The sequence below is a fragment of the Numida meleagris genome, chromosome 4 (genome assembly GCF_002078875.1).
Source record: "Numida meleagris isolate 19003 breed g44 Domestic line chromosome 4, NumMel1.0, whole genome shotgun sequence".
Lineage (NCBI taxonomy): Eukaryota > Metazoa > Chordata > Aves > Galliformes > Numididae > Numida > Numida meleagris.
The window spans coordinates 15,164,285-15,187,763 of NC_034412.1; the positions used below are offsets into that span (position 1 = coordinate 15,164,285).

At 53.8% G+C, this 23,479-nt stretch overlaps 1 protein-coding gene across 1 annotated transcript in view; it reads left to right on the plus strand.

Moving 5' to 3' along the window:
* XXYLT1 (xyloside xylosyltransferase 1) overlaps positions 7-23,479 on the plus strand; it is a 37,134-nt gene continuing 13,661 nt past the window's right edge. Inside the window, exons 1-3 of the mRNA XM_021395181.1 lie at positions 7-253; positions 4,420-4,567; positions 20,869-21,001. Of these exons, the coding sequence (XP_021250856.1) occupies positions 59-253; positions 4,420-4,567; positions 20,869-21,001 (476 nt within the window). The 5' untranslated portion in view covers positions 7-58. The remainder of the gene's footprint in view (positions 254-4,419; positions 4,568-20,868; positions 21,002-23,479) is intronic.

Here is a 23,479-nt window from a genome sequence, read left to right on the forward strand (position 1 = left end):
GGCCCGCCGCGAGAGGACGGCGGCGGGAGGGGAGGCGGGCCGGGCCCTGCACCTCCTGATGATGTTCACCAAGGCGGAGCGCAACCCCGCGCTGCGCGGCAAGGGCCAGGCCGCGCTGCGCTCCCTGCTGCGCCACGGGCGGCTGCGTCGCGGGGACGCCCTGCACCTCCACCTCGTCACCGACAGCGCCAGCAGGGACGGCGGCGAGGAGCTGCTGCGGGACGCGCTCCGCGGCGCCGCCTTCCGGCACCAGGTGCGGCGGGGGACGGGACGGGAGGCGCGGCCCGGCCGGGGGGCGGTGCTGGGCCGAGGCCCGGACGAGGGCGGCCCGTTCCCGGCCCGCTGGAGCTCTATGCTGCCGGCTGTGGGGACGTGCTCCTGTGCTGAGGCGCGGGGCGCTGCTTGGAGCTCGCCTGCGGCCCTGCAGGAACGTTTCCTTTAACGCCAGCTGAACTTTGCTGGAGAAGCCTGAGGTCTGTCCACAGATGTAACCTCGGTGTTGCTCGTACCAAGCCTTTTTGGTAAATAATCCTGTCTCTCCTAACAGCGCTTGCTTAGGTGCTTACTGCAGCAGTACAGCCCCTGTGGCAGGCAGCAGGCTGCAGACCCATTACCCGGGCTGTAGGCAGGAGCTGCTGGCGCAGCCTTCATGTTATCTCCTACACGTACAGCCGCGCCCTTAGCACCGTCAGCTCCCAAAGCTCTCGCAGTGATGAGTCGTCAGAAAATATCAGCAGGAAATATCAGCGTAACTTGCACCTCTTGTGCTGCTGGAATTGTGAAGAAGGCTGACACTCAGTGCGCTCCTCTGGTAGCTCCAGCAGTAATCATCTCTGTCCTGAGGCCTCTCCTGGCTTCCTTCTGGTACTCACAGGACGCTCTCCCAGTCTTTACGCTGCTTTCCCAGAGCAGGTGCAGAGCTGAGGCCTGCTAAGTGCCTGGAGAGTGCCTGGAGCTGCAGGGCAGGGCTGGTGAGCCCCGAGCTGTGCTTCTTCATGGGGAGGACCGGGATTGAAGAGCTGTCCCAGCCCTCCCGGCAGAGCTGGGATCAGGCAGAATCTCTGCTAGAGCAAAGGAATCAGAAAACTTTCCCTTAGGGAGGGTGACAGTCCAGCTCTCACCGGTCTCTGGGCATATTTGCAAATTCAGGCACTTACTTACAAAGCTGCCTGGAGAGTGCAACAGCCGGCTGCAGCCTCCCCACAGTGTGCAGACAGTGAGAGCGGGCGTGCTTTGAGGTGCACAAAGCAGCGTGCACAGGACAGTGTCAACATAGCACTCTTCATGCTGCGCTGAGAGCAGGCCTGGACTGTCCCAAGTCCTGGGACCATCACAGCACGTTGTCACCAGGCCTGTGGTCTGAATTGCCTTGGGAGCGCCGTCTGCGTGCAGCTGTGTCCCAGATGAGAGCCGTGCCGGCAGCGAGCAGCAGATGGAGCTGGAGCTCCACAGCACGGTGCTGCGTGGAGCCATGAGCCGCAAGCGAGCAGCATTGCTGCACGAATTGCTCGCAGCCTGCCTGCCTGGGCTCTGCCAGCAGCACCTGCCCGTGCCATGCCCTGCGAGCCCTGAGCAGCACCTGCCCACAGGGATTGCTACACTCGGTGACTTGTTTAGGTGGATCCCTCCATGGTACCACCCAGTGCCAACGCATGCCCTTCCCGATCATTCATTTTTAGAACCCTCTTCTGGGACTGCTGCCTTTCTGCTTATGCAATTCAGCGGCAGGAGACCTGGATGTTTGCAGCTGCCCCTGGTTGCGGGGTAGAGGTGTCCTGCAGCCACCAGCAGCTGCTCTAGAGGGAGGCTGAAGCTTTGCAGCACGCTCCCGAGGGCTGGCTTTCAGGAAGCCTCACTCTGGTTTCTACAAGTCAGTGCTTCTCACTTGGGCAGACCCAGCCCTGCATTCACAGCTCCGTCCCCTCTGTGGGATGTGGTTATCAGCCGCCCCGGTGAGGGCCTTTGGGAGCCACAGCGGGGCTGTGGGGGAAGCCTGAGCTCTCCTCCTCTGTGGGTGTGGCACACACCACCAAGCTGCTGAGACCCTGCTCTTACGGGGTCACTGCAAAGGTGCCTGGCACGAGAAGGAGGGAAACAGAGAAACTGAGTGTATGGCAGTGGTTTACTGGTGGACCAATCGAAAGGGTCCTTTCTCAGTGTGAGATGTGTTTATAAAATGTGTGTCTGCACAGGAAACCCGTGGAACTTACTTTTCTTTATGTCCTCGGTGAACTTGGTCAGATTTAGCTACAGGGATTTACTGAAAGCTGCTCCACAAATAAATAGTGAAGCACAAAATTAGCAACAGATAAACAGGCTGTGCTGAAGTCAGGGCAGAGGAGAGGCCTCTACAGCACTGCGGTTGCGGAAGGAAGATTCCTCATGTCAGGAGTTTGCTTTGCAGAAGTGCTTCACCAAAGGACGGGCAAGAAGAACACATTTTCCACTGTTTTCTTTGGAAGCAGAGGGAAGACACGTATTGCTGTGTCTGGAGTTTCAGGAGCGCTTTTCTCATGATTTTGTCCGCTGGTGCTTGGCACTCCTCTGCTCGTTTCAGAGGTGACTAGAATTGGGTTGAACTCATTTTTTTTCCACCCTGCTGTGCTGTTTATCATCTCCTCAGGTGGGAGAAGACTGAAGCCTGGCTGCTTCCAGGGGGAGGCCAGCACCATGGCACTGCAGCTGTGCCACTCTGCTGTGTGTTTCTGCAGCAATCCTGGTGCTGCTGGTGAGGGAACAGCTCTGCTGAGGCACCGTGTCCTGGGTGAGATGCTCCTGGTAACTGAGCTTTGATTGGGGAAAGAATTTCAGCAAGGAAGTGTGGAAGGACAAAGCTCTGGCCAGCTGCATGCTGCTGTGCCAGCCTCTTGGTGTCAGGGCATCCCCTGCTGCATCCCACACAGAGCATGGCTGCCGCACCAGCTCAGGCTCCAGCAGTCTTTCTGTGTGAAGCACTCGACTTTGCTTGAGGATTTAAAATAGAAGAAAAAAAAGAAAAAAAAACAGTGCTCCAACCTACGTGTTTACATGTGTAGTGCAGTATTCCTAGCTTTTAGGCAGATGAAGTTTTATTAGGGAAAAGGAGTGAAACTGTAGAATAGTTTAGTTTGGAAGGGAGCTCTGTGGATCATGGGGCTGGCAATGCCAGCTAGGGGAAGTATCTCAGCATCCCTCAACAGAAATAAAACACTGCTGCTGTGCTGTGTCCTCAGCAGCGTTCAGTTTCCTCTGGAATTTTCCTGCTTTCTCCTGCCTGAAGAAGGCAGCATGACCTCAAGTCTCCAACTCGGAGTTGCTGAACTCTCTAATCTGCACCAGGGTCACGTCCCTCAGGTCTGTTCATTATGCTGAAAGTTCCTCCAGTTATCTAGTGTGATTCAGTGACCTGCATCCTTCTGTGTGTGTAATGAGCATCGGCCTGCAAGAAAGTTCCTGTTCATCCAACTTGGGCTGAAATTAATTATAAGCTTGTAAAATTTCATTAGCTGACACAGTTTATTTACAGTTGCTCCTGGTTTTGGAGCAGATGTGGTTTGCTTCATTGCTGAGCTTTCAAGTCACTCCTGAAAACTAACTGCAGTGGGCTGCTGAGGTTTTTGGTTTGGTCATTTGTAGCCAGAGTGCAAAGGTTTTGTTTTGTTTTAAAAGTTTCTGTGTTCTGTTGAGAGTACGAACACGACACAGGCTGTACGGGAGTGGCAGAGGTCCATGTGCCCTGCGGTCCTGGTTCCGGCCGTAGCGGTGCTACCCACCTGGCTCCAGTAGCCGGTCCGTTGGCTGCTTGTCCCTCAGCACAGGGAAGCTCCAGCGCACACGGGCTCACCTCCTGCCAGAAGAGATGCTCAGCTCTGCAGTAACTGCTCGATGTCTGGATTCTCCCCAGCTTGCCATGGCCTGCCCCCCTGTCCCTCCCAGCCCTGCTGGGGACATGCTGCGCAGCTTTCTTCGCTGCTGGGCTGAGGTTCAGAAAATCCGGGCTCGGTTGCTGACCGTGTCGCAGCCTGCCTTTGTGGCAGGGAGCAAGTCTTGGTCCTCAGGGTGCATGACGTGGGCTGGCTTGCCTCAGAGCTGCAGGATGCCAGAGCCCGGGGTGAGCTGTCACCTCTCTGATTGACTCCATATGGAGGCCAGATATGTGGTTACATTTAGGCGGTGTCAGCAGCTGGGACCAGAGGCTGCAGGAAAACATCAGCTGAACAGATCTGATGGAGCCTCTCCACGCCTGCCTCACATTTACAGTGGCCATAAAAATCCTCCCCTCCTGTCCCTGCTACACCTAGCTGCCTGTTGTGGCAGGCGTGGAACGGCAGCAAGCAGCACTGGGGCTTTGCAGCCTCCCAGCTGTGCACTGAGCTGAGGCTGCTGGTGCTGGGGAGGCTGGGCGTCATGGCTCAGCGGTGCTCCTGCTGTCTCTCCTAGGTAATAATCCATGATGTCAACGAGCTGACTGAGAAGCTGTTTCCAATCGTTGAAGCCATGCAGAAACACTTCAGTGCTGGATCAGGGACCTATTACAGTGACTCGATTTTCTTCTTGTCTGTCGCAATGCATCGGATCATGCCCAAAGGTAAGACCCAGCAGAGCTGCAAGCACAGCCTGTACGCGTGTGCTATGTGAAATGCAAAGTTAACAGGCTTCCATGAAAAGAGGCTACGTCATCGGAGGATGGCAGGAGGTTTCTGTGCCACACAGCAGGCTGGTGCTGCCCTCACACCTCAAGATGTTCGAGAAGGCAAGACTGGAGCTGGCCTGGCCACATGGAGTGGTGTATATGTTGTGTGTGTTTTTACAACCTCCCTTCCCCTTGGTGTGTCAGCAGAAAGAGGTGCCACGTGCTGCAGCACAGTGAGGGTGCTGCCTGCTCACCAGTGTCAGCAGTGCCGTTACTGAGCGCACCTTCCCTTCCTGTGGCTTTGATGAGCTCTTAGGAGGCTTTGCTGGTTAACAGCCACTGATCACTTAACATTCTTTATTATGTCTTCACTGTTGTGGAGTGAGGAAACAACAGTAAATCTGCAAGAAAACAAGGTAGCTGGCAAAAGGAGCTTGGCTCAGTTGTCCCACTTTCCTCCCCGGCTGTGTGCAGTTATTTCTCCCAGAACCTACATGCTCTGTAGCCTTGGATCAGCCAGCAGTCCTGCTGGCTTCCCCATCTCTCCCATTTTGTAGGTCAGGATTGTTTTTCCTACATTGAGGTCAGGGCTGGGAGAAAGCTTGAAGGCTTTTTTTTGTCTTAAGACCCGTGGCCAATGATCATGTTGCTATTGGCATTTATTCCCTTAGAAGCAGAGTGCTGATTGTGAGCAGTCATGCATCAGCACAGCAAGGGCTGAGCCCTGGGGCACAGTGTGAGGGGTCTGTGCCCCGTGCTCAGTGGGATGGGTGGCACACTCGAGCCCTTGTCTGGAGCTCACCCAGCCCTGCCCGTAGGGGCACGGCTCCTCCCAGCGTGAGGCACGTGGTTTGTGTTTGCTGGGCCACCTCTGTGCAGGGTCTGGTCCGAGAGGGAGCCATTTGGGAACCCCTCCACAAGAGAGTTAAAAACAGAGGGGCCTTCTTGGGGCCCTGGTATGTCCTGTAGCCACTGTGGTTTCACAAACAGCCTTTGCTTGCCAGACAAGGAGGAAGTGGAGCAGACGCTGCTTTCCTTCCTGTGTTCCCAGACTATCCTTTTGGGGAGGGTCACCGCACCAAGCCTGCCCTGCAGAGGCACTGGCAGAGGCCTGGGTCACCCTGCTGCAAGGCGCGCAGCTCACTGCCCTGCTGCTGTGGGGGCACAGGCAGGTGGGTGCAGTGACTGGGGGCCCTCTGGTGTCAGTGCTCCCCACGGCACCCTGCTGCTAAAGCAGGCTGCCCGCTGCTCTGGTGAAGGCGCAGCACTGGCACAGTTTGGGAGTGGAACAGCCACTGAGTTCAGAGGTTCATTGCTGCTGAGAAATCAAGTTTTCTCTCTGTAGCTGTGCTCCCATTTGTCACGTTCCTTCCTGAGTTGCATGGCATCCATCCAAGAAGCAGACAGATGCCCTTCTCCCTGGAGACTTGGAAGGCCTCGTGCTCACCCATGTTCCATGTCTCCAGGATCCAGCAGCCACTTCTCAAACATCTGCTGAGTGTGTGCTGAAGGCAGCAGATCGCTCCTGGCTGCCCTACTGGCCCCCAGCTGACCCAGCCCCATGCCTGGCACACTGCAGGTACAGCTGCAGGCTGCACTGTGCTGCAGGCTTTTGAGGCTGCCCATGAACAGTGCAGCCAGGCACGTGGCAGTGGCCCGCTCCTGCTGCATGCCGGTGGCATGGCTCTTCCCTCGGCTTGCTCAGCTGGCAACCACCGCTTCCTCCGCAGCTGGAGCAGAAGCTTGTGCTGGCCGCTGCCCAGGCATAACATTTCCTGCAATCTTGCCACCACAAATTTCAGGCAAAGCCTTTCTCTTGCTGAGCTGTAAGCTAAATGTGGAGGACACTGGCTTTGTGGCCATGTGTCTCTCATGACATGGGGCGATGGGGACAAACTGAAACGTTGGAAATTCCACTTACACTTAAGAAAAAACTGCTTTTCAGTGAGGATAGTGAAGGACCAGGCCCAGAGAATGCTTTGTGTCCATCCTTGGAGGTCCTTACAGCTGAAGTAGGCGATGCCCTGGGCTCTGGGTGACCTGCTGTGGTCAGGGGTAGGACTGGGCAACCTCGAGAGGTCCCATCCTACCTTGGCTGTGCTATTACTCTCCGGTTTTCAGTGAATGTGTTTAACCCAGCTCTTTATTACCCGTTGGTAATTTTTTTGTCTAGTGATGTCTGCATCCTGAGTGCTTTGAAGTCTGTTGAATACAAATGACAGTATTAATTCTGTCTCGTTCACTTGCCCTGGTACCTCTGCTGCATCTTTACTGTGTGCTGAAGACATCCATATTACACAGTCTGCCAGCCAAAAGCTGTTCAGACGCACTGAGATGTCTTTCCTCAGTTCACCAACTGTGGGCAGTTTTGTCTCCTGAAAAGCTTGCTTGCTGTCTGTCAGTCTGACAGGGGCTTGCAATGGCCTCTTTGGCACACAGGATGTTTAAAGAGGCATTTTACAGTTTCACGAGTTTAGTTTTTGTTTCAGTAACTGCTAGTAAAGCTGATTTATATTTCCCTTGCAAGGGAGGTCAGATGCAGTGCGGGGTGCCTGCAGCGCCGGGTGATTTACGGCCTGGCAAGGCTTCCCGGCCCGCTCCCTGCTTCCCAGCCTTGCAGCGGGGCCTGGCCGGAGGCAGCAGGCGTGCAGAGGGCTGCCAGTGCCTGGGGGCTGCTCCCGCTGCTCTGGGTCTGGAGGCCTGGCTGGGTGCTTGCTTCTTCATCTCAGCTGCAGCTCAGCCACCTTAGATGTGAGCTGTGTGAAGGTCGGTGCTTCTGGCATTTCTGCTGTGTCTGTATTTTTACCCACCTGTTTTTATGTGCAAATGCAAGAGCTTTCTGCCTGGAGACGGGGAGGGCTACACATCTGCTGCCCCCCTGAAATCTCATGCGTGGTGTGGGAATGGTGCCGTGCTCCCAACTTCTCTCCTGGCCATGCCTTATTTCTCTGGGAAACCAATTCCTGATAGAAGCCACTTTGCTGAGGTGGAAGGTAAGTACTTGAAGCTTCATTTTCATGCAGCACTAGCATTTTTCCTGGTGCGTTTCAGTGCCACCCTGCATCTTTGCAGACGTGGCTGACCCCCAAGCTTCAGCACCAGTTATTATGGGAGCTGGATTTAATTGCAAGCTTAAACATGCTCCAGCAGAAATGAAGGCTGCGATTGGAATATTAAGTTCTATCTTGTGTGTTTGTTTACATTCATATCAATGTCTGAAGGTTTTTTTGAGAGCTTGCAACCTTTGTGTTTAACTTGCCTGGCTTTAGGTTCCCAAGTTCATCATTTTGAGGTGACGTGGCATTTCTGTCCTACCATAACTTAGTGCTTTGTTTGAAGCCAGAAGGTTGTGACAGTGTACTGACTTTGCAGATTGATGGCACTCAAAAACTGAACAGCAGTTGGGTTTTTTTTTTTTTAAGATTTTTGTGGAACATGTGCGTGGCTGCGTGCATATTGCACTGAGAGTAAATGTTTTGTGCCACCCAGCTGTTTTGGTTTTCACTGCTGCTTTGGATCCTCGCCCACAAAACTTTGCATCTAAAACCTGCAGCTGCCAAACTATAATATAACAGCTTCTTAGCTGCTGTAAATCATGTAACTCTCTCGCCTTAAATGTCTTACATCGATGGAGTTAACCTGATTTAAACCAGCTGGGGAGCTGGTATGCAGCGTGCAGAAGTGCAGACTGCATAACTCTCGTCTGTGCCTGCGACTCATAAATCCTGTTTTAATGCGGCGTGGCCAGGCCCAAGGGGCTGGGGGAGGGGCCGGTGCGTTTCAGCGATTCTGAGAGGGAGAAGTGATGGGAAAGTTGCACAGAGAGGACAAGCAGGTTCATTCAATGCCAGAATGAAATGGTCGTGGGATCTGCAGAGCTCAGGCTGGTGATGCTGTCTCTGGGCTAGGAGAAGCTAGACTGGCAGGGAGTGAGACAGACAAGCAATCCACAATCAGGCAGCCCATTTGTGGCCCAACTTAGGCTGGAGATCTAGCTTGAGAAAAAACTTCTTCACAGTGAGGGTAACAGAACACTGGAACAGGCTGCCCAGAGAGGTTGTGGGGTCTCCTTCTCTGGAGGTTTTCAAAACCCACCTGGACGCATTCCTGTGTGACCTGATCTAGGCGTTCTGCTCTGGCAGGAGGATTGACTACACGATCTTTTGAGGTCGCTTCCAATCCCTGACGTTCTGCGATGCTATAGCACTTGGTCTTGGTGAGCCTTGGAGCAGGACCCCAGCCCTCGGCCCTGAAGCTCTCAGGGAGAGCTGTCAGCAGCATCCACCTTCCTTGTGCAGCCCTTCTTCAACTCGTGCGTGTTAGGCTGCAGCCACATCCTGGCTGCATGTGAAAAAGAGATGTTACTCCTGTTTCACTGCCCCACGGCATTTCCATTCAGTTTTTCTGGCGTCGGATGAGATCATCTCATGCTGAAGTGCCATGTGGCTGAGGGAGAATGTCTGGGGAGAGCAATCAGAGCTGAGGCAGCATGTGTGCTTTGTGATTTCTGCGGACACGCAGCCGCTGGAGGTAGCACAGCACTAGAAGTATTGCTTCTCTCTGGTGCCGAATTCTCTCTACCTGCTCAGCTCTCTTATGCTGTCGTCCAGGAAACCTCTTCCCTTCTGTTCCCAGTGAAAAAGCAGCTTTCTTCTTTGTGAGTGATCACATAAGCTGTGCAGTTCAGAGCTGCTGGCTCTTGCTGCAGCAGTGTACTGGGGTGGGTTTTTAGGCGCAGGTGCCTGGCAGCGAGCCTCCCAACAAGAGGCAGTGCTGCTCCATGGCAGAACTGGTCTCTGCATGGGCTACCCAGGGCCTACTTCGTGGCGCTGCCAGCACTCCACAGGTGAGCTGGGATGTCCAAATAACAACAGGCAACAGCTAATCTGGGAGCCAGAAGGGGTGATGCAGTGGCAGAAGCCACAGGCAGAGCCTGTTTGCTTTGGTTTTGCAGGCTGTTTGGCAGCAGAATCACTGTGTTGGACAAGAGGGAAAGGAGCAAAGAGGACAGGATGAGAAAGTGAAGTCCAAGTGAATTTTGTCCGAAGCTTCTGCAGTTGTCTGGCAAGTGCTCTCAATGAAGCGTCTCTGTGGCTTATCTCTGTTGACTGGACCAGAGGAGCTGTGTCTGTTAGCTGCAGGGGAATCTCTGAAACTCAGCTTGGAGGTAATGTGTCATGTGGAGTTACGGTATTTAGCAGAACTTGACTGAAGATGTTTTTTGACAAATGGGAGACAGCAGGGTTTCCTAGCTGTAAGAACAGCTGGCAGCCCTCCTGAGGGGGTTAGCATCATCTCTGAAAGTAAGCTCCCTCCTCCCTGCCCTGCAGGGTGTGGGGAAGCCCTCAGGGTTCCTCTCCCACTGACAGCCCAGCATGGAGGCAGAAGCCCTGACAAAGGCTGAGAGGTGAGCACAGAGTGGAAGGGGCCCCTGGGCTGTGCTGTTCCTGCTGTGCAAGAGGTTAGCCCTCACGTGGCATCTTCCAGGCGCTAGTGAAGCCCTGACTCATTAATCCTGGTGTTGTTCTGGGTGGGCAGGGGAGGAGGGGAGCTCTGGTTCTCTGAAGCTGATGGGATGCAGCTGAGCAGAGCTGCGGCTGGGATTTCTGCATGGAGAGCAGGGTGCTCCTGAGGATGGGTTCTTGCTCTGCTAATGAGGCTCTATATCTTCACAAGGGCAGTTCAGAGCAGGATGGAATGTGAATGCGTTGTTTAATTCAGTTAATAGGATCTCTTACAAGCATGTATCAAGCTTGGGGATCTTCAGGAAAGCAGCTCAGCAGGATAGTTCCTTCCTCCTTGTGCCCAGCCTTTTTACTGCTTTGATGTCCGCTGCATCCTAGACATGACCCATGTGCATGTGGGAGGCTCTGAGAGCAGGCATCAGATGTGAGAGCTGTGATAAGGGTGTCTAGCTAGCAGCCAGGGGATGAACACCATTCAGCTCGCTCAGTTTTAAGTTCTTGGAAAGCGGGGGCCAAGGAGGGGAAGAGAGTAAATTGCCTCCTTTATTCAAGTATTAGGAATCTGAGTAAGAGGCTAGATGTGCTGAGAAATAGTTGAGAGAAAATATGTGCTGAGAAAAAACTTGATGTAACTATCGCTACTGAGATTGGTGGGGTGATGCTTCTAACTAAACTATTAAAATCACCGGTTGCAGTGTTTGCTTAAGAAATGCGATGGATAGAAGTGGGAGCGGGGTGGTGCTCTGCAGGGAAGACGCGAGGAGGTGCTTGCTGGATGCACACCCAGGAGCCTGATTTCCAGGTGCATCTGGTAAAGGCTGTTCATCAAAGGCTCATAAGGAAACTGAGCAGCAGTGGGAGAGGTGGGTAAGTTGTCGTACGGCTAAACAAGGTGAGGAACTGCAGGGGAAGGAAAACAAAGTGAGCTGGCCATTATGCACTGCCTAAATTTATGGCACGTAATGCGGTGTGCTGCAGAAACCTGGGAAAGATTCCGAGGAGAGCAATGGCTTCTGTGCAGGAAGGAATGATGGATGGGGCCCCTCCACTCTGCAGAAGGCTGGCTGAGTGCTCACGGCTGGGGCTGCACAGCCACGAGCTGCAGAAGCAGTTGTAACCAGAGGCATCACGGTTAGCAAGGGGCAGGCAGACAGGATGCGGTGTTAATTCACAGCGGCGTAGTGATCTGTGGAGCTCCTTGCCGCCACATATTGTAGGTGTTAAAATTGATCTGGGCATATGGAGATCTCTCGTGAAAGGAAATCGCTGGAGGCCTCTCTGTGGTAGATGCCGTCATGGGGAACGGGGCTGCGTACCTCGGGGCAACTCAGAGCCAGTGCTGGCAGGTGAGCAAACCGCTCAGCGTGGGGAAACGGCCCCAGCAGGGAGCTGTGCTGCTGGCTTTGCAGCGGGTGCTGGGCACCGCTGGGATCTGGTGGCGTGGGACCCTGGGATGGAAATGGAGGAGCCACTGGTCTCCCCCGGCCTCGGGCTCTGAACTGGATCATTTCTCCAGCTCATTATCTGCAGTTGTCCTGGTTATTAAATGCAGACCAGATTGCAATGATGTTTGTTAATGACAAAGCCACAAACCGCTTGGGAATTGGTACGGCTTGGAACAGGCTCCAGCTGCTGGCTCCAGCTCCGTGAGGGGACAATCTCCCACGAAACTGCTATCTGCCTTTTGAGTGCTCTGGGAGTCTCAGCCTGGACACAACAGCCTTTGTGAGCCGCGGCTTGTGCTTTTCCCACAGAGCTGAGCTGGGGGGAGGGCAAAGGGCAGGGTGGGGAACGCTGCACCGAGCTGTGCTGCATCATCTAGGGGCAGAGACAGGCAGCAACAAGATCCCGCAGCTGCACTGGCTAGTGCCCAGAGGTAAGGCACAAGCCTGGTCTGGCACTCAGAGCACTCTGTGCAGTTAGTGAGAGGCAGTAGGCAAGGTGAGCAGCCTTTCCGTTGAGCCATGGAGGACAGGGTCCAGGGGGAACGTTCTAAGCAGGAACATCAGGAAATAGCAAATGCAGTTGTCTTCTGATAGTGCAGTTCTGTAAAAGCAGGGATGTAGTATCCTGAAAATGTTATACCTTGCCCTTGTAGAACGTAGATTTGTGCATGGGTGAGGATTTGCCATTGCAGCTGCAATGCAGGAATGCCCAAGTGGGTCTGCAGGTCTTTGTTTGCCCCTGGAATGCAGATAACTCCCTGCAGGTGCTGGTTCCTTGCTCAAGCACCTGTTTGCAGGGAGTTATGGAGTGATAGTCTGTGTCACACACAGAGACAAGCATCAAAGGTCTGTAATGTGCAGGCTGGCAGACAGCAGCATGAACTCCTCCTCTTCCTTTTGTCAGCTGTGCAGCAATGCCTTGTACGTTGTCCAGTTACCTGCATAATTCAGCGATTATTAAATTTTAATAAATGAGCATTTTCAGAGCACTTCACTGCTGGCCTTTTGCTGCTGGGAGAGCTGCTCTTTCTGCTGAGCCGCGCTGTGCCAGGGCATCCAGCAAGATGGCAGCGCTGGAGTGCCTGCGTCCCAAACGCTCCGGGCCTGACCGTGCTTTTTGGGAGTGGAGATGTTGGTAAGAGGCATAGAAAATGTGGGTCTGTGCTGGAGCCATCTCCATGGTTCCAGAGCCCCATGCTCCCAAACCGCAGTTCCCATGGGGTAGCAGAAGGGTTTGTTTTCTGGCAAAATGTTTCCATTAATACAGGGATGGAGGAAGTGCTGATGGTGCCTGGTGTGCTCACGGCCTCTCTCCCTGCTTCGCATCTCAGCCACGTGAGGAAGAGTCACATTCCTTTGGTCTCTGAGTGAACTTGCGTGTGGCAGTGCTCGTGAGGAAAAGAGACTGAAGCAATGGATTTAGAAGCAATAGGGCAGCAGTGCCAGCCATTGTTCCTTGCTGGAGTAATCCTGTTGTGACTTGGTAGTTGTTTGTGTGTCGCATTTAGGGAGTGGGCAACAGCATGCCTCCAATGACCCCCTCACACCCTGAGGCATGGCAAAGGCACGCAATGCTAACCCCACAGGACGTGCCTCCGGCTGCAGGCCCATCTGCTCGCAGTGTCATGGGGTGCTTGTTACTGCTGGAGCCGCGCTGGCAGCGTGCTGCTGCTCGCAGGGAGGCTGCGCTGGGGACGGTGCGGCAGTGGGACAGCGGTGCAGGGCAGCCCTGGTGCCCGTGTCCCGCAGCACCATCCCCACTCGGCCCAGCGTGACCGCAGCCCCTCAGGGAGTGTCACTTCTCATTACTTCCATCGGCTGCCCCTCGCTGTAGTGCCGGCGTCCGTTATTTGGGGTGTCCTAGATCTGTCAGGCCGGGGCAGGCGTGTGTGGTGATTTCACCTCCTGTGGAGAGATGGGGGCTTGTTTTGGCCTGGCCGGGGCAGCTGTTTTGGTGGGTGATGGGAAGGTACAGGAAGTTTCCTCCTGATTGGTCCAAGAGAGGGGAAACACTTCTCTCTCTGGTTATGCAGGAAAAGAGCATGGGAGCTGCTGGGACTCACCCTGTGCTGAAATCCCAGCCCTGCTCAGAGTTGGGCCAGCTGGGAAGGTCGCACTGCTGGCCCCCACGTCTTACTGGTGGCTCTGCCTCAGCTTTTTTGGGTTTTGCAAGGGGAAACAGACAGTATCTGTGTCTCTGCAGCCCCTTCCCCCACTGTTAAGATGCGAGATCATTTATCTTACTGCTTTTATTTTCTTGTATCTTTTTGGTTTCCCTTTCCGTCTCACCCACCCATTACTTTACAGCTTGCCATCCACGCTGCTTTGTAATCTATGGCAACCTGGAATTAAACCTTATTTTGTCTGATTATAAGGTTTCCCGCTGCTCTAACTCTGGCTCCGAGAAATGTCTCCACACTCCTCCTTCAGTGGCACTGTGTAATAAATACACAGCATGCAGTGTGACAGCTGCACCTTGCGAGCTGCGGGGTGCCCCTGGCCCTGCTGCGGATCTGGGGGACATAAATGTTGTCCCTTGTGTTGGAGCCAGGCAGGATGCAGGAGCAGGGATGGAGGCACTGGGCAAGTGGAGCAATGCTGTTGTGGTCCTTGCTGCTGTACCCAACACTTCAGCTCATGTCTGTGCTGCCCCAGGGCTTTCACAGTGTGCTACGGGTTGCTGAGCCAAGCTGCTGCCTGCCCCAGTGCTAGGCTGCTGGCTGGAGCTGCTGAGCTGCTGTGCTGTGCCAGTGCTGCTGTGTGTGTAGCAGGGGTTTGTCATCTCGCTGGCAGACAGCCTAATTTTTTAATTAGCTGATAGGCAGGAATTGCTGTGAAGGAGCTGCTGTTCTGCTCCACTGGGTGCATAATAGGTGTAGAGAAATCTGCTTAATGACATTGTTAGCCAGCTGGGGCTCTTCTGCCTGCCTCGGAATGTCCTCCTTTGACTCCTGCATGCTCCTGGCTCCATACCTGCAGGTGTGCATCTGCCCCTCATGCTCCCGCTGCTCTCTAAGCCAGGCAGGGAGGCAGGGACGTGGCTGGGGGCTGCTTCCAGGCTGCTGAGAGGCAGAGCCCCAGGGAGAAGGGCAGGCAGAGTGGACTGGAAGGATGCTGCAAGAGGCAGAGGTGCTCCTGCTCTCGGCATGGCTGGAGGGCCGGCCTTGAACCAGGAGGTTGGAAGCCACACTGGCTAGCCCCACTGAAGCAGGTTTTCTGGGCTGTTTATTTCTGGGGGAGACAAGCTGCAGAGCAGCACCAGGTGTCCTCCGTGCTCGTACCCCAGCTGCAATGGGGCTGGCAGCAGGTCACATCCCTGTACACACGTGCTCACCCCGGCCTCACCGCCTACCCCAGGGTGAGGCTCGCTGGGGGTCAGCGGGGCGGCAGTGATGAACACTGGAAGTGGAGGAGCAGGCTTCATCTGCCAAGAAAATAGGGCCTGGAAGGGGAGCACGCAACAAAACAGGAAGCGCTCACAGCTCTGTGACAGCAGAGGGAAGACTGCCAGGGAGCAGGTAGGAGTGCAGGGTGAGCGAAACAAAGGAAGCCTCTAACAAAGGGCAGGCAGAGGAGTGGAGCGTGGCTATGTAAGCAAGCTGTGCGTGGCTGTATCTGGCTGACCGTGGCTCTGACATCTCCACTTGACACTGCATTGCCCATGTGCCCTGCAGCAGCTATGACAGGAGGCTCTTGGCAGCATCTGGCCTTGCCATTCAGCGTGCCCATGCCTAGCCTTGGCACTGCTTGTGGGGGTGGTATTTCTCTTGGCCACGTGCCCCCCTGGGCCGCTGGAGGATCTGGGTTTCACAGCCAGCTCAGCATCTCTGCAGAGCCATGCGGTGCAGACGAGGTCGAGGCTGAGTGCAGCCAGCCTGGGCAGGGCTTGCACTCATTTGAGGCTGGGCCCAGGGTTTGGCTTTGCTGGGCAAACAGGCTAATCCAACCCATCCAGAGCCAAGCTCCACCTTTGCATCAGAGCACGCCAGGACCTGGACCAAGCGTGCAGGCACAGTGCTGTGCCTGCGGTGGTGTGTGGAACCGTGCGCCCTGAGCTGCACAGGAGCAGGGAGCTCTCGTTTGTTAGGGGAGGAACTTCTGGCTAGCAAAAATCATCAGCAGACTCGGAGACAAACTCAAAGCAGAGGAAAATAGTGAGGAGGAACTGTTCCGGTGTGCCCAGCATTTGCAGACCCCTACTCTGAGAACCAGGGCAGCCAGCAGGGGACACTCCTGTCCCTTGGCTGGGCAGTGTCACTGCTGGCTGCAGCCACTGCTCTCCCTGCAGAGAGGTCTGAGCTGTTTGCAGCCGGCGCTGTCTATCCCTGCCCTCCACCATGTCTGCCTGGGTTGTGCAGCCAGCCAGGGCTGGTTGGCAGGGCACCACTGGGAATCAGGGATGTCAACTTGATCTCACCTCTTCTGCTTTGTGCGTCAAGGCATCAGCCTCTGGTCCTATACGTTGCTGCTGTGACACAGAGAAGGTGCAGGGAGTCTGGTGTGTGGTGCTGCTGTGTGCCCCCCTCTGCACATTTATCCCTTGATCAGCATGTCATAGGCCCTACAACATATCACGGGAGTACCTGGCTAGTACCAGCTGGGGCTGTGTGCTATTGGTGATGCTGCAGGTGTTGGAAAGGAGAGTGGAGGACACGGTGGTTTGGGCAGACCTGGGAGTACTCAGACCAGGATTTTCAGGTAAGAGCCCATGGCCCAGACTGCCCTGGTTGTGCACTCAGCTGGTAGTATCCAATGTGTTACAGGGAGTGCCCTGCATTTGCAGCATTGCTGTCAGGTACCTGGCTGTGCCATCACCACACGGAGCGAGAGTTATCCCCTTGTGAGCCTGACCCGTGTATCACTGAAAGTCATCATCTGCAGCCTGGTGGAGCCATGGTCTTGTCTGTGAGCAGATGGAGTTGTGAATAATAAAACTCAATCCCAAACAGATTTTTCAGGGTAAACAGGCTCTGTAGCCATGCAGCCCTGCTCAGGCACACTATTGCAATGGAGCATGGAGAGTATTCACCCTTGCATCCTGCTGGGATGTTGTACTGCAATGAGGGAGCTGGGGCTGTGTAAAGAGACCATCAGTAGGTGGAGAGAACCACCAACTCCAGGCTGCTTCGGTCTTCTTGTGCCTTCTAGCCAAAAGCACTGCTGGACTTTGTGCTGTGATGTGGCAGCTCTCCATTGTTTGTTACTTGACACAAGTTGTTGTTACTTTCACTCATTTCCCCTTTTTGCAGAGTGACATGATTAAGGTGCTTGCTGCTGGACTGGCTGCTGCGATGCCAGGCAGACAGCGCTCGCTGGTAGCAGAGGCACAGGGGCAGGAGAAGGCAAAGAGCTGCCAAACAGAGCTCCTGTGCCATCAGGCTTCCAGCCCGCTGCTGGTGCTCCCAGAGCAGCTGAGGGAGGGGGCTCGCAGGCTTATGTGCAGAGCTGGGCAGGCAGCTTGGGAGGGTGTGTTGCCCTCGTGTGCAGTGTGTGTTGCTGGGCTGGCACAGCCAAGGAGCAGCCTTCAAGCTCCATCTGGATCAGCCAAAGCAGCTCCTCCTCCTGTGCACCTCAGCTGCCAGGCACGTTCACTCAATTACTCAGGGTAAATTGACTTTTTTCGAGGAGAGTGATTTGCTCTTGAGGGTTGCATTGCATCAGACTCGTTCGAGAAGCTGCCTCCTGCCAGAGGTGCTCCTGGCACTGCTCAGAGCAGCCCACCCAGCCCCTGGGTACGCACCCAGCACCTGTCCTCAAGCCTGCACCGCTCTGCCACGTCCTGGGGGAGGACGCTGGATGCCAGCACACCTGGAAGTGACCTCTCTGTCTGTGTCCCTTTGCTGGACTGAGGCTAGTAGAGGAAAGAGGAAGTGCACACATGAGAGAAGCTCTGTACCAGCATCTCTCCTGCTTTGGAATAACACTGATTCATTCTCCCTCACCTCTGGCAGCCAAGCTCCAGTATGAGATGTCTTGGGCACTGCTGCTGGCTCTCACTCCTGCACAGCAGGAGAGCAGCAGCTTCCAGCACAGCAGGCCCTGCTCTGGGATCAGGCATTCCTTAAGCCAGTCTTCCACCAGCTGGAGGGAGGCTCTGAGCTGGAAGGTTCCTGTCGGCATGGCAAAGCCAGGCGACAGGTGCTGAGTCAGCACTGCAGCCGTCCTCATGGGGCAGTGTGTCCCAGCCTGCAAGGCCATGGCTTGGTGGGAGTGTGAGCAAGCCTGCAGGCTGCAGCCCTCTGTGGCTACTGTTAGGACACTGCAGTAAAATATTACAAGCTTTAAGTGGGGCCAGCCTGTGTCATAAAGCTGTCACTACTAATGGAGATCTCCTCTGCTTTGTGTGGCTTAACTCTCCTTTACGTGCGGTGGCTGGAAGAGCCACAGTTGAATGGAGCAAAGGCTAAAATCTAGCGTAGCAAAGTTAGAAAACTCATTTTCCGAGCAAAACACTGACTGTGTGTTTTTGCACATTTCCAGCTGGACCCCTCCAAGCAGTTTGTGCCAAAGAGAGGAGAGCATGTGATTCCTCCACCCCCACGCAGCAGTCAGGGCGAAGTGCTTGGTGTAAGGACAAAACACAGTGATAAATCATGAATGTGAGTGCCTGGCCCCTTGCCGGTCACAGACAGCAATCGCAGGGAACTCATCTCAGCCATAAATCTGTTCGTGCCGGCTGCATCTGGCAACACAGTGGTTACTGTTACCCACGTTCATCTTTGTCTCAGTGTTGCACTTAATGCTTAGTTAATGCTTGCTTAAAAATAAAAGAAGAAGAAGAAGAAGGAAAAGTACTTTGAGCTTTCTGTCTAATTTGTTAGTTTTTCCCTGCAGGGTTCTGCCAGCACAGCATGGGGACCAGAGCAGGATGCTGGTGCTGGAGCAGTCAGGGATGGGAAAATGGAGGAGACGGGGTCTTAGAGCTTCCTCCCAAGCTTAGCTTTCATTCTTGGTTGTGATTAATTGCAGTTAGTGCTCATCTGTAATTTTGGAGAACAATCAGATGACGTGCCTTGTGGTTGGTTTAATTGAAACCCAGTGAGCCAGCTGAAGGCTGCTGCGCACTGGGGTGAGCTGTGCTGGAACGCTCCCTGCCACAGCCGGGGCTGGGAACGGTGCCCAGAGCATTCCCCCGGCCCTGCAGCACTTGGACGTCTCTGGCTCCCCTCCCTGTTCAGGTTGAGCTTGTGCCATATCGTGCTGGAGATGTCTTTCTCCTGATTTCAAGCCATGGGTTTGGTAGCTTCGAGATGAGATCTGGGGGCTCCTGCTCCATCCAGCAGTTCTGTCTTTGCCCCTCATGTGAGAACAAGGTGCAAGCTCTGGCTTTGTGGACAGGTCTGGATGTGCTCGAGGGCAGTGGTGTTACGGATTTGGGGTTTTGCACTGCTGTGCTATGGACTGCTCAGGAAGTTCGTGCTTAGCTCAGGAAAAGCTTTACCAGAGAATTAGATTTGAGTATTTGGGATCCGCATCTTGTTCCCTGTTTCAGAAATCCTCTGCGCTGCCTATTCGTCTGCTCAAATTGTGCTGGCAATTTCTAAGGCAGTTAGGAAGGCTGAAAGAAATTGCTTTTGGGTCGAGACCTGCTTTAGCCTGTGGTGAATTACTATGCCTGGGTTTTAAATCTTTGCAAACAGAGGATTACAGTGGTGGTAAACACGAAGCGGGCCTGGGGATTGCCTTTCTGCGGGACGAAGTGAGCGTGGCCTTCCCCTTCAGCAAACAGCGAGTGATGGATGGTTAAAAAAGTAAATTGAGATACAGCCTAGATTGTAGCTTACATACTATTTCTCCTTGATTTATATTTCTGCTTTGATACTTCACAGACTAAGTAGTATATTTCTTACTTAACCTCATGGGGCTTTTTCCATCTTAAACGCGGACAGCACGTTAGATACGGCCAATTGCCGAGAGCTTGGGATTAATGCAGGATTTGCAAAAAAAATCAGAGCTGCTGTACAGCCCAGTATTTGGTTGAAACACAAACATGAAGTGATGAATGCATTTGAGATGGAAAAGTTACGTTCCTATGCTGGAAGATAGCAGTGTGCGCCTGGTTGCTCTCATGGTCTCTGGGTCTCCAGTCCCGACAGTTGCTTTGGAGACTGAAGACAGAGCCATTTCGTGGTGCTGTCAGCAGCACAGCGACAACAAGCAGCCTGTCCCCCACAGTTGGTGGCAGAGGGTGAAGAACCATGGTGGTGTGAAGCTACAGCATGGGCAGAGCAACAAGAACTGCGGAGATGTCCGTGTCCTGCTCTCCCAGAGCACCAGCTGTCCCAGCCTGGGGGAGGCTTACAGATGGTACAGCCCCGCGAGCCTGGTGGGGGCAGGGCATTTGACATGGTGACATACAGGGTGACATCCTCCTATCTGGAAGTACTTGGCAGGAGGAAGAATGAGGTCTTTATTTTCTAATTACTAGGAAAACAGTGGTAAAAGGCCCATCTGGCCTGCAGGAAGCTGTCGTGGCACCTCTGCATGGTAAGTGGGGCTGAGACAGGCTGACAGGCTGTAATCCAGTTAGAGCTGAGAGCTAAGCATCCTGGCCAAGGTTCTCCTGGCTGTCACCGCACAGAAATAGTGGTGCCGTTACATATTTTGGTGGTCCTGGCAGCCTGCTCCCGTTGCTGTGCACACCTCACTGCAGCCCTTGGTGATTCCAGGCAGGGCTGAGGGTCTGACTTCTCACAGCCTTTGGATTTGGTGCATTTCGGGTGGCCTGCCACAGTCTGTTCCGTGGTCCCAGACCCAGGAGGAGACAGTTTTGACAGGAGTGGTGCCTGTGGGGAAGCCCATGGCAGGCCAGTGGAGCTAACTGTGCAGGTGTCCCTGAGGGGCACTGGGGCTCTCTGAGTTAGAGGTGCCGTCTGCCATGGGAATCACTCTGATGCTTTGAGCCGGGGTGGCTGCGTGGGCTGGAGCTGGGGAACACTCACTGGGTTTGTAGCGTGAGGTGAGCGTGGGATGTGGCATGGCTGTCTGCAGAAGTGCTTCTAGAAAGGGAAAAAATAAATGTTGTGGAGGTGCAGTTACAGCTACCTCTTGCTTTTTTCAATTGCGTGGAAAACCGTTTTTCTGGAATAAAGGAAGGGGTTGATGGAAGCAGAAAGTCACCAGCAGTGTTTCTGAAGTAAGGCATACCTACAGTGAAATGCCATCATGGGGTGGAAGGTTGGTAGCTTGAGACAGAGGTTGTGGCTGGGTCGCTGCTGCCCTGGACCCGCTCCGTCTGTGCTGAGTGCACCAAATCCTCATCGCTTGCGATTCACTGCATCACCATCGGTAACTGCGGGTTAACGTTTTGTCTCGCATTGCTCATTTTTCTTCTTTCTGCTTTCAGAAATAACACAGATCATCCAGGTAGACTTGGACCTGAAGTACAAGGCCAACATCCGTGACCTGTTTGAGGAGTTCGACAATTTCCAGGATGGAGCTGTCATTGGGATTGCCAGGGAAATGCAGCCAGTGTACAGGTACAGCCGTGTGCCCAGGGCACGAGCGTGGGGAGAGGGGCTTTCGCATTTTCTGTTCAACTCTGATCAGTCTTTGGAACAAAATCTGGGGAGAAACAGAAAGCTGCTGGAATCCCTGCAGAGGAATTTAATCTGAAACTTCCAGGCCAATCTGAACAAATTGTACAGTGTGGTGTAATTTCCTTGTTCTCCCACACTGTCACAAGGCTTTCAGAGCCAAGTTCCTGATAACAAGTGCCTAATCCATAAACAGATTGACCAAATACCTGTTAGAGGTGTGTTTGGCCAGCTGTTCCTGTTTGGGTGCTCTGACTGAAGCTTGACACATCCATCTGTGCATTGGAGTTCAGAGTACTGTGAGTACCACTGCCCTGCCCAAGCAGCAGGGACACCTCCTGTTCCAGGCAGACCCAGCACCAGCACGTTTCAGCTATACTCTTACCTTTCTGCCCATGTTTTCCACAAAATACCTGAAATAGCATTCAGGGAATCCCGCTGGCATGAGGTTTAGGTGGAGCAGCCTGCATTCTTCTATCATTAACTTCCTTACAGTGTTTTGAGCTACCTATGAGAAATCTTCTGGAAAATGCCAAAAATGACCAGCACACTGGGGAGATGTGTCCTGCCACATAAATAGCAAGTAGTGCAGCTGTAGGTCCTTCTGTGTTTGATCCTGTGCTTGTCTTGGCAGGTTAGCAATGGGTAGGCACTGTTTTCACTTGCAGTGCACATTTTATTGAAGAGTTGTTCACCCAGAGAAGCCTAGGGGGGATAATTCTTGATGACCTGAGCTTGTGAGCATGCAGACAGCCCCATGTTGTGCTGTGCAGATGTTGAGATCTCTCCCAGAGCTGTAGGAGGCTTTGGGACTTCATCACTCCCAGAAGAGACCTTCAGCCTCTCAGAAGCAGCAGCCTGGCTCAGCTACTTCCAGCGTTCTGGTGCTGCTCCATCATTCACGCACAGCTCTGGAGCCGCCTGGCAGAGGCAGGCTGCCTGCTTAGTGTGCTCATGGTGGATTCGTTCCAGCTGTGCTCAAGGGTTTATTTAGTGCTGTCTGTGTCTGGTGTGAAACGTGTGCTAGACGAAATCCCAACTAGGCGATCCGGAGGGAGATTTTCTGTTCACACACAAAGATATTTGGCAGAATTGGTGAGAGGTGAAGGGGCTCTCCTAGGGCTGCTGGGAGCTCCGATGCCCTACACGGACAGCTGTGACTCCTGACGGCTCATGCTTGTTTTGCTGCGAGAGCACATCTGCAGCAGAAGTCAGGCACAGCTTTCTGCCCCACGTGGTGCCACTTATGAACCCCACCTGCTGCCACTTGCCTTGTCCCCGTGGAGCCACGTGCAGCGCAGTCAGGCTGAGTTAGATGGGTGGGTGAACGTGCAGTCATCTTCAAACATCACGAGACGTTCTGGTCCTCAGAGCGAGGACGACAGGAGAGAGGTTCATATTTGAGCAGGTGCTGGGCTGAGTGGGATTAGATATTTCCAGGCTGGTACTTAAATAAATTGATTTAACTTAACGTGTGTTGTTCCAAGGATGAACCTCAGTTTTGTTTCAATGCAGAGTGAGTCAGATCATGAACTCAGGATGCCTTAATGACTTTTTAGCTGAGCTGAGTTTGAGTGTCTGAGATAGCTCGGCTAGATTTGCTAATCCTAATGGAAATGTTCTCAGAGAAAGATAAAAAAGCTTAAGAGCTCTCTCTGTCTTTTCTTTCCCTACTGGAAGCCTCAGTAATGAGATCAATAAGTGAACCTCCTAAGACATGTCCAGCAACGCTCTTGGGCAAGGGCTGAGCTTGGAGCAAATGTGATTTAGCAGAGGATACAGTGTGCTCTGTAGGCCTGGTGTAGGACAGCTTGCTTGCAAAGTAGAGAGCCATCCCTCCTCACTGAGCTGCGCAGAATGGGGGGAAGCTGGGGCCCTGTGAGAGACTGTTATAGGGATATGAGTTTCATTCTAGCATCTCCATTCTGAGAGCCCTGCTCAGCTGCTGGCATCCCATGTGGCCGTTCATCACCAGTGATTGTTTCCTAGAAGGCCAAGCGAAATGAGAATATGCTCATGAGAGCATTTCTGGTTGCTCATACTTCAGAAAGAAGAAAACGACATCTCTGTGCTCCTCCTGCCTTGTGGGCTTGGCAGTGAGCTAGAACCAAGGGACCACAGGTGCCGAGTGCTCCGCAGTGCACCACCACACCCAGAGCACAGAGGGCTCCTTGTATCCGCTTTGGGTGCCCTGGCAGGATTTTGGTGCCCAGAATGGTAAATCCAGTCCCAGCTAATTACATCCAATTGTTAGGGCTTAAAGTAGAATACAGAGAACAGCTACAGCTGAGCGCTACAGTGGGGATGTGTCAGACTGTGAGCTTAAGCCTGCCTTGCCCAACAGGGCAGGTCCCTTTTGTTAGCAGCACAGCCTGTAGGAGTTAAGCGAGTGGGGTAAAGTAAGTATTTGTTTGCCTGCAA